Source organism: Vigna unguiculata, chromosome 11 (genome assembly GCF_004118075.2).
Source record: "Vigna unguiculata cultivar IT97K-499-35 chromosome 11, ASM411807v1, whole genome shotgun sequence".
Classification (NCBI taxonomy): Eukaryota; Viridiplantae; Streptophyta; class Magnoliopsida; order Fabales; family Fabaceae; genus Vigna; species Vigna unguiculata.
In genome coordinates this window covers 33,960,275-33,970,407 of record NC_040289.1, presented here as the reverse complement: position 1 = coordinate 33,970,407, position 10,133 = coordinate 33,960,275, and the positions used below count along the sequence as shown (strand labels likewise).

At 33.2% G+C, this 10,133-nt stretch overlaps 1 protein-coding gene and 2 non-coding genes across 3 annotated transcripts; 1 reads left to right on the top strand and 2 right to left on the bottom strand.

Annotated features, from left to right (window-relative positions):
• The first annotated feature begins 257 nt into the window (after window positions 1-257).
• LOC114169202 (glucomannan 4-beta-mannosyltransferase 2) lies at window positions 258-6,092 on the top strand. Its single transcript, XM_028054242.1, has 9 exons — window positions 258-942; window positions 1,165-1,263; window positions 1,461-1,713; window positions 3,230-3,340; window positions 3,518-3,654; window positions 3,789-3,902; window positions 4,003-4,202; window positions 4,293-4,526; window positions 5,401-6,092. Exons 1-9 carry the CDS (start codon window positions 613-615, stop codon window positions 5,552-5,554), a joined length of 1,632 nt encoding a protein of 543 aa, XP_027910043.1. The 5' UTR covers window positions 258-612; the 3' UTR covers window positions 5,555-6,092.
• A 2,732-nt stretch (window positions 6,093-8,824) lies between these two features.
• On the bottom strand, window positions 8,825-8,907 carry TRNAL-UAA. The gene has a single exon. It is a non-coding gene; the product is annotated as a tRNA-Leu (tRNA).
• Window positions 8,908-9,105: 198 nt separating this feature from the next.
• Window positions 9,106-9,188, bottom strand: TRNAL-UAA. The gene has a single exon. It is a non-coding gene; the product is annotated as a tRNA-Leu (tRNA).
• Window positions 9,189-10,133: the final 945 nt, after the last annotated feature.

Here is a 10,133-nt window from a genome sequence, read left to right as displayed (position 1 = left end):
AAAAGTGTTACATTTGGAACTTGAGTAATCAAAGCCAGATAAAACAGTGATTAAACACTAATAATAACTTTATCCAAGGTAACATAATTTTCTAGTAAATAAAAAGACAACATTAGTAACAGTGAAGAGAGAGTGAGATCAGAGAGAAAGAATAATAAATAAAAATAATAATAATAATAATAATAATAATATAAGAAAAAAAACGTGTAGGAGGAAAATCTATCACCAAAACATGACTATAAAGGACCCCTTTATCTCTGCATCTATTGCCCCTCACAGACTCTCTCTCTCTATTTTATTTTCTTTTTCTCTGTTTCTCTCTCACTCACTTTCTCTGTCTAGAATGCCTCTATTCTCCTGTGTCGGTGACACTGTGATAGAAAGGATATAGAGAAGAGAAGCATTGATAGGCACAAACTGTGAGAGACAGAAGAGAAAGCAGAGAGAAAGTTTTTTCCATGTTTGGGGGAGAGAGATCTGCAATATAAGTGTCATTCCCAACAAGGGCATTGCAGAATTTTTATTGCCATTTCAACGCCATACAAAAAGCACACACACAAAACCAAAACTTTCACTCTTTCAACTTTTCTTCTCACTTTCTCTCCTCTCACAATGGTTGATTCGGAGCCCAAGTTCTTCATCCCGGAGTCAATCCAGGGCGTGAATTTCGACGTGACGGCGCAGATGAGGATGGTCTGGGAGGTCATAAAGGCGCCGCTGATCGTGCCGCTGCTGAACATGGCGGTGTACATTTGCCTCGCCATGGCCCTCATGCTCTTCATGGAGAGGGTCTACATGGGCATTGTCATCATCCTCGTCAAACTCTTCTGGAAGAAACCCCATCAACGCTACAAGTTCGAACCCCTCCAAGAAGACGAGGAACTCGGCAACACCAACTTCCCCGTCGTCCTTGTTCAGATTCCCATGTTCAATGAAAAAGAGGTCTGCAAAAGATTCTCTTCTCTTCTCCCATCTCTCTTTTTTCTCTCTCTCGAAATCACTCAAAAGCAAAATCTCACTCTCCATACATGATTCTAGATCCCACATTGGAGAATGATAGAATTAAAACAGTGTATATAAATGATTGAGTATTAGCTCAGCGTCGAAACTAGTGTTTGTACTAACGCTTATGTTATTATTGGGTTTGGTTAATTATTGGTTCAGGTGTACAAGGTGTCAATTGGAGCAGCTTGTAATCTCTCATGGCCCGCGGATCGTCTCGTCATTCAAGTGCTCGACGATTCAACTGACCCTGCCATCAAGGTTTTTATTATTTTTTTTTTCCACTTTTTTTAGTTTAATTTTCATTTTATGCAAAATTATTACTATTATTATTATATTAGTATTGGGATTATGTTTGATTGGAGTATAATGTTGGTAATGCATTTATGATTTGTGGGGTTTGGTGTATGAATTGATTGAATCTGTGTGGAAAATTTGATTTGGAACTGTGATTGCAGCAAATGGTGGAGATGGAATGCCAGAGATGGGCAAGCAAAGGGATAAACATAACGTACCAAATCAGAGAGACTCGTGGTGGATACAAAGCTGGTGCTCTAAAAGAAGGCCTAAAACGTAGCTATGTGAAACATTGCGAGTACGTGGCAATTTTCGATGCTGATTTTCGTCCAGAACCAGATTTTCTCAGACGTTCCATTCCCTTCTTGGTGGGCAACCCCGACATTGCTCTCGTTCAAGCTCGTTGGAGATTTGGTAAATAATAAAAGAAAAAAAAACATTTTACCAATTCTTATTATTACTACTTTGTTTTTCTTTCTTAACACAACAACTCCTTAGTGTCGGTGGCATTTAATTTTAATTACAAAACATTATTAACATTTATTACATTTATTATGTAGACTTTCACTTTCCCCTTTGTCCCGGTTTGACCCGGCTAGCCCACAAAACAAACCCTTCAATCACGGGCGGGGACCACCAGCGAGCCATTGTGAAGGTTGTCTCCTTCACGATCATGTCCCCATTCACAACAGTAACATAACAAGTGAAACAGAGTGTCAAGAACAAACAAATAAAAAGCTTCACTCTTTTTTCATCCACTCTTGCTGCCAGCTCACAAAAATCTAACCTTTCATTGCTAATGCACACACAAATATGATATAATAATAATAGTAGTGAGATTGCGATGAGATTAGATTTTTATAAGGGTAGTTAAAAGATGAAATTTTTACTGTGTTGTGCTGCTTCTGCTGTTTTGGGAGAGACTAATTACAATTAGTGTTTTAATGGGGGTAGTTTAGTCAATTTAAGTGGATCAACTCTTGGTGTTGTGGTAGTAGTAGTATCTTTCCACATCTTACAAAAGGTTATGATGGGGTGAAAACTTGGAACATCTCGCTATGAATAAGTTACAAAAATGGTATTAAATCTATCTTTCTTTTTGTGGGGTTCATAGAGCGACCCATGCAGTCTGACACATTTTTTTTTTTATCACTCTAGGGGTAACCATTTGGGGAAGAACATAGAACATGGTGAGAGGGGTAAAATTGTCATTTTCAGCTTCCATCCAAACTTCAAAGTTCCCAATCCAGCGAACCCACTTCCCACGTGCCTTTGCAGAATTTTTTGGGTTTAGATAAAAAACAAAAAAAAAAAAAATTAACAGTGAGTAGAGTACCATGTGCCTCATAGTGGACCTTACTCCCCCTTGCCGACACTTCTCAAATTCCCCTTCTCTCTTATTACATCACCCAAACTCATAACATTAATCAAATTAAATAATAATCTTAGTTAGGTACAATTTATATATATTATTTGAGTTATATAATAGTGCAATATTGTTCTTATAGTATTCATCAAGAATTAGTGTTGGTTTATTAAAATTCTACAACTCCACTCACTCACATTCTCAAATTAAATTAATTTGAGCAACATTTATTTGCAGAAAGAAAAAAAAAATGAATGTTGTGATGACATGTGCAAGTGTGGGGCCATTGCTGACTTTTGCTTTATTGTCGGTGTGGTCCATCACAAGATGGCGTTGTTGTTGCATTTTTTTTTTTTTATTTTGTGACATGTGAAAAAGTTAATTCAGTATCAAAGTAAAATCATATGATCACAAGTCAAAAACTTTCTTTTACCCTTTTATGTAGTTCATTCAAATTGTTAAATTGTTAATAGTTATCTAATCATTTTCGCCTTTTAACTATAAAGTTTGAATCTTGAGCGTGTTTTACTAACTGGGTAATTTTTTTTTTTATTTTTTTTACAGTGAATGCTGATGAGTGTTTATTGACAAGAATGCAAGAGATGTCTCTGGATTACCATTTCACTGTGGAACAAGAAGTTGGGTCAGCCACTCATGCTTTCTTCGGTTTCAACGGTAATTCGTTTAACTTCTTTCTTTCTACTATTCCAAACATGTTGTTGACCTTACCTACCTCATGTGTTACATTACACAGTAGTACATGGTCATAGCATAGGTGATTCATGATTCATAGGTTGCTGTAGCATGATGTTTTTTTACTGGGAAAGTTTCTGATTTTGGACCTTAATGCAGGAACTGCTGGAGTTTGGAGAATAGCTGCTATTAATGAAGCTGGAGGGTGGAAAGACAGAACAACAGTGGAAGATATGGATCTTGCTGTTCGTGCTAGTCTTAGGGGATGGAAATTTTTGTACCTCGGAGACCTTCAGGTGAATCATTGTTCCATCTACTTCCAAGATGAACAATTAATACTTTGGACAATGGAGTTATATGAATCATGTGATCATGAACTATGGTTTGTATTTTCTTATACTAAGTAATTGTACTCTTTCTGTAATGGCAGGCAAAAAGTGAGCTTCCAAGTACTTTGAGAGCCTTTAGATTTCAGCAGCACAGATGGTCCTGTGGTCCTGCAAATTTGTTCCGCAAAATGGTTATGGAGATAGTAAGGAACAAGGTGAGTACTTTTATTTTATTCTGTGTGTTCTGTAAGGAACAATGTACAATGTAAGTGTTTCTTTCTCTCTGCATGTTCTGATGTTTAAACATTTCTGCAGAAAGTTAGATTCTGGAAGAAAGTGTACGTTATATACAGCTTCTTCTTTGTTCGCAAAATCATAGCTCACATGGTCACTTTCTTCTTCTACTGTCTTGTGATTCCCCTCACAATCTTGATCCCTGAGGTTCATGTTCCAATATGGGGAGCGGTTTATATTCCTTCTGTCATCACCATTCTGAATTCAGTTGGAACACCAAGGTACTTTTTGCCCTTGTTTTTGACCTGGTTTTGCCATAGATGTTGCAGCCTTCAAAATTTGTTTCTAAAAGTTGTGTGCAACTTTGGCAGGTCCATTCACCTTCTGTTCTATTGGATCCTCTTTGAGAATGTGATGTCTCTGCACCGTACAAAGGCAACATTTATAGGTCTCTTGGAGTATGGAAGAGCAAATGAATGGGTTGTGACTGAAAAACTTGGTGACTCTGTCAACAGCAATAACAAGAATAAACCAGGAGATGCTGCCAAGAAGAATGCTGCCACCAAGGCACCCAAAAAGACTACTCGATCCAAATTTGTTGAAAGGTCAGTTTCTGATTTTTATTTTTACTTATTTGCCAGTAGTGACGAACCTACGTGTACACGAAGGTGTGCAAGTGTATTTACCGGTTTTGTTAAAATTATTATTAAATATCTGAAAAAGATTATTTTTCCTTCTAATTCTTTACTTTTACTTTAAAAGGTTACCGGATTGAGACCTAAATAATTTGTAATTGTCTCGACTGATTTAGGATCTTAGATCTGCCACCTATGTATGTATGCATTTGGCATTAGTTATGGTTTCTTGTCCACATCTCCATTGTGAATTTGTGAGTGTCAATCATGCACATACACACTGGCATAATGGAGATGTGTTCTAGACTGTGTGTGGCCAATAATTCAATGATTGCAAGGAAATAATTCCATAGGTTCCTACTTATTAGTGAATGGTTTCTAGATATTCTTCATTGTAACAGTTAAGATTCTCTTTGGGTAGGTAAACATTTATATGAAAATTTTTTAAGTCCACTTTCAAATCAACAGCATCATGCCATGCCACCCTAATCAAAACGTTTCTGTCACATGCACATGAATATGACAGAAGAATTTACAAAATAACATGCCCTTGTCTGGATCTCAGAAAACCCACACATCAAAAAATAATTTTAGCATGAACTCAAAATTTGTAGTAATCAAGGAGAAGTTAAGTTATGTCCCACTTTTCTACTCCATTATTTTAATCATCTCACTTTATTAAAATCCAACACAGGCCAAGTCAGAATGTACTTACTGTCTAACCCAAATCATCATACTTTACATTATTGAGAACTTGAGGAGAAGTACCAAATGTACTTAAAGCTCTTAAACGTACTTAAATGTCTTAATTATGATTAATTTTTTTTTCTTGATTGAACAACAGACTTAACTTACTGGAGCTTGGATTTGCTGCATTTCTCTTCTTATGTGGGTGCTATGATTTTGTGCATGGGAAGCACAACTACTTCATCTACCTCTTCCTTCAGACCATAACATTCTCAATTGTAGGATTTGGCTATGTTGGCACCATTGTGTAAAAGCTCAATGAGCCAAAAATTCTGAAAAAGCTACTTAAGTTTCATCAATGTTGTGTCCATATTTTTCTAGTTTCTCCTCAAAAAAATACATCATTGGGGGCTGATTTCTTCAACCAACAAAAAGCTGTGCCAAAGCATCTACACTACAGAGCTAGTTTAGAGCAAATCATTTTCAACTTTGGAAAGAAATTCAAAGTCATTTCCAAGATTTCATTGCCATCCATCAAGAAGATACAAAAATCACAGAAAAAGTGATGTTAATACTAGAATTGCATCACTCTGGCTTCAGGGAAGCTATTATGAAGATGTACCAAAAAGTGCTTAAGTTAGAGCCTTAGACATCATCAATTAGACAGTGTGATTTTGTTTGCATAGATTGTTTTGTGAGATCTTATAGTTATATATTTCGTGAGTCCTTTTATTTGTTAGGTTTGCTTAGTCTGAGCCAAATAATGTGGTGGATAAAAAATGCACTTCTAATTCATGTTATTTGTCATTTTTTTCCCCAAGGAATGAATTTTATTTACCATACATGCAATTATTTGCTACTTTCTTTCACATTTTGTTTGTGTGGACAACTATAGAGTACAAATAAACTCTTCCTTTAATATTTTACCAATGTTTTTCTCCTTCTCCTCTTTATTAATACTTTAAATTTCCTTTTAAAATAACACTTTTTATCATATTGTTCCATCAGAAGTGGCTTCAATCTCCTTAAATCTCTTTAACTTCTCAAAAGTTCTAGACTTGAAAGACTCTATACCCTTTTGAATCTGTGTCAAATTTAACACAAATTCTTATTCCTTTTTATTCAAAATTTTGAAATCAGAAGAGTGACCACTTAAATGAAAAGTGGGGTGCAAAAATTTGCAATTTTTTTGATAAATTTCAGTTTAATAAAAGCAATTCTCTTGAAAAAAAAAATATTCATTTACCTTTTAGAATCTCTTACCTGAAACTGTCAAAAATAAGTAACTTGGTTACAAAGAGTGTGAATATGCTGCCTATGCTCTCTATCTTTAAGCTCTAATGCATATTTTTATTCACTCACACCTTTATGTTTTTTTTTTTCCTTACATGTATGATTTATTGTTTAAAAGCTGCAATATATTTGATTACTTAACCTTCCGACAAGAAAACAAATAATTGCAAAATTTTCAGATAGCCCTTTCAAAGTCATTTTCAACAGTTCAGAAAAAAGGAGTTCCTTTGTTGTTGTTTTTTCAGTCTTTCCTTTGCACTTATTTTAATACATGTCATGTTATGAGGAAAAAGCATGGGATGCCATATTTCAATTTTTGATAATATCTTTCAACTTTTATAGAAACAAACATTAGGATAAGAGATCGCATCAGTTATGCATGTGCTCTTTGTTGTTCTCTAAAACTACACCATCAGTTTGCAAATCTTACCTTAGATTTAATTGATTTTACGAGGTTAAATTTGACCTAAAACTCATTTTTAAATATGGGGTTACAGTAGTAAAAAAAATTGATTTATTCTTTCGTCGACTAAAAATAAAAGTTAATTTAAAAAGTAAATAAGTGTGCAAACTTCATATTAGAATATAATTTTATAAAATTAAATTAGAGTTAAGTTCACTTCTTTAACGAATATAATTATTTTCACTCACTATATTTTCAACCAATTGTCTTAATAGAGTGATTCAAATATAACTTTTTCTCAATATTGTTTCATCATGTTAATAAGATGATATGTTCTTTTTTACGGGTTTTTTTAGGTCATAATACAGACAAAATACCAATAAAATCTAAGTTTAATTTATATAATTTTAACCTAAAATGATAAAAAAAATTAGAAATCTTTTTTTACGAAGTGTTTAACTTTTATTTATCTTTATTTTAAACAAACACTTAAATCCTTGTTACTTTTAACAAAAAAGTATCTAAAAAAAAGTAACCTTTTTTGGAATTCTTTCATACTTAATAGTGTTCAATCTTAGTAACATGTGATGATAAGAATCATTAGTTGTCATTTTGGTTACTTAAGGCAAAAGGGTCATCATCATTAATGAATGTAACCTTTTTCACCAATTTTATAACCCTTTAAATTAATTACCGTCTAATAGTTTTGTTGGCATTGCACAAGTTATGAAGACACCACTCAATCTTAGTCCTCAATCCTCATATTATAAGGTGGGTGCTATTAATTAAACTAAGTTTCTTAAGGTTATTGGAAGGGGCCAACATAATTTTTACCCTTTAGTTTAAAAGGTGTGTCACAATGATTGTCCTTTTTTTGAATAAAAAAAGTGGATACTTTCAAGGTAAGATTTTTCTCAAAAAGCGTGTCATGTGATATAAAACAAAGGTCAAAGTAACAGCTGCATTTTACGTTAAAATCAAACCCTATTTCTTCTAAAGGGAATTGTGAAAATTTTGACCATAGTAGAAAAAAAATTGAAACTTTTATGTGCAAGTTCAAACAAAGTAAAAGAACAACCAATTAGTCTTAAATTACACCAAAACATACAAAATGACCTAACTAATAATTGGGCAACAAATAAATAGACACATTTAGTTAACTTTGAGACAAAGTGTTAAAGACATATAAAATCCATTTTTTGGTGAATAAAGACAAGTATAAAAACAATAATTGAATAAGAGAAATTGAATATAATACCTTTCATGTTTGATATATGCAGATACAACTCAATCCACATCTGAAGAAAATGTCTACAATATTGTAACACTGCACTATTTTATTTTATTTTAGTTTTGGATTTTAAACATTTATGTCTTTGGCAATTGATAATAACTTTTAGAATTTGGATTTTCTGGTAATGTTTGTTAAGTGGGTGTCTGTATTTTTTTTAGACCACCTACTTAATATTTCTACATGTTTATAACATTAATTTAAGTTTGGTTTGATGAGGTTATGTTCTTTTAAAGTTTTTTTTTCAATTGTATGATATTTTTTAGTCAATATTGCAAAAAAAAAAAAAAACTTTGGTTAGTAATGTGAACTCGTTATTGGATAGTTGGGTAAAGAAACTAAAGATGAATGCATAATTTTATTTTTCATTTTCAGTGTAAAATTTTCTTTCAACTTAAATTTATTTTTACGACAAATGAAAAAGTATTAGTGATGTAGTAAAGACCAGAAATTAAAAGAAAGCGATGCATGGCCCAGTTACGATAACTGACCTATGCATTGATTTAATCATTTTACTATTTGCACCTTCATAATTTATGTCAAATTTGATCCTTTCCTTCTAATTTTGAAAAACTAAACAAAAAATTAAAAAGATGCTGGCTGTGGGGTTCGAACCCACGCGCACTTGAGTGCAGAAGATCTTAAGTCTTCCCCCTTAACCACTCGGGCAAACCAGCTTTATATGATATATTAATTTTATCATTTTACATGTTTAATCTTTATATTTTACAAAATGCCAATTTAAATCCTTTTCTTTTAATTTTGAATAGAGGTATCAAAATGAGTCAAACCGGCTCACGGGTTGAGCTAAACAAGGACCACTTACTTTTTTGTGAACCAAAAAATTTGCAATCCAATTCGACCCTAATAAAAATTGCTGGCTGTGGGGTTCGAACCCACGCGCACTTATGTGCAGAAGATCTTAAGTCTTCCCCCTTAACCACTCGGGCAAACCAGCTCTTTTCTTTTTTGGATTGTCTTACATATAAATATTTTTTTTGCAATTTATTTTATATATTTATTACATTATAATAAGAGTGAATTGACTCAATTTATTTTTTCTAACAATGCAATCAAAGTATTCACCCACCTTCAGCCGGCTCAAACCCATGGGTTAAGTAAAACCCAAATTTCAGGATGTCACGAAAAATTAGAAAATGAATGGATTTGACGAAAATTGATTATCATTGAAAACGTACTAATAAAAAAACTTATATTTTAATTTAAATTGTGTAATTCAAAACTTCAAGTTGTCTAAAAATTCCAAATAACCATTGCGAACAAAAGAATATTACATAGTCTTTAGTATTTGATTTAAAACAACTTAATAAATTATACGAAACTCCTGATTTCAACTCCAGCCTCTCGCCATTCTACTCCATGCAAAAAGCATCTGCAATATTTTCTACCTCGTATAACACACACCTTATATGATCATCGCACACACAATAACACACAAACAAATAGGGGTAAGCTAACCATAAATAATAATATATAAAAGAAATTCAGTCAAACAAAACATGACAAATAATACTCAACATCACGTCCAACTAAAATACTCAACATAGTAATCACAACAAAGCTTTGGTTTGAACACACAACCCTAAAATCCAAGCAACCATATCGAACCAACCACACCATCACATTCATCTAGAATCCTTAAACATAGTAATCATAATCAAGCTTTGGTTTTCTATGACCTTTTATCCCACAACAACATCTAGTTTCCTAGAAATAAATGGTTCGATGTGTTCTGCTATCGCAGTCAAACTGTCTCCCTTATTCCTCAAGTAATTATGAGTAAAAACTGTTAAAAACATATCTGTCTAATATAACCCAACCAAGAGAGGGGGTGAACTGGGTATTGAATCTTTTACTTATTTTAAAGGAATCTTGAAGGTTT

Bases quoted from the DNA above. Each gene is read 5' to 3' on its own strand.
- LOC114169202 (XM_028054242.1), top strand. From the start codon at position 613: ATGGTTGATTCGGAGCCCAAGTTCTTCATCCCGGAGTCAATCCAGGGC. The intron at 3,655-3,788 runs GTGAATCATTGT...CTGTAATGGCAG, and splicing joins TGTACCTCGGAGACCTTCAG to GCAAAAAGTGAGCTTCCAAG. The intron at 4,203-4,292 runs GTACTTTTTGCC...CAACTTTGGCAG, and splicing joins AATTCAGTTGGAACACCAAG to GTCCATTCACCTTCTGTTCT.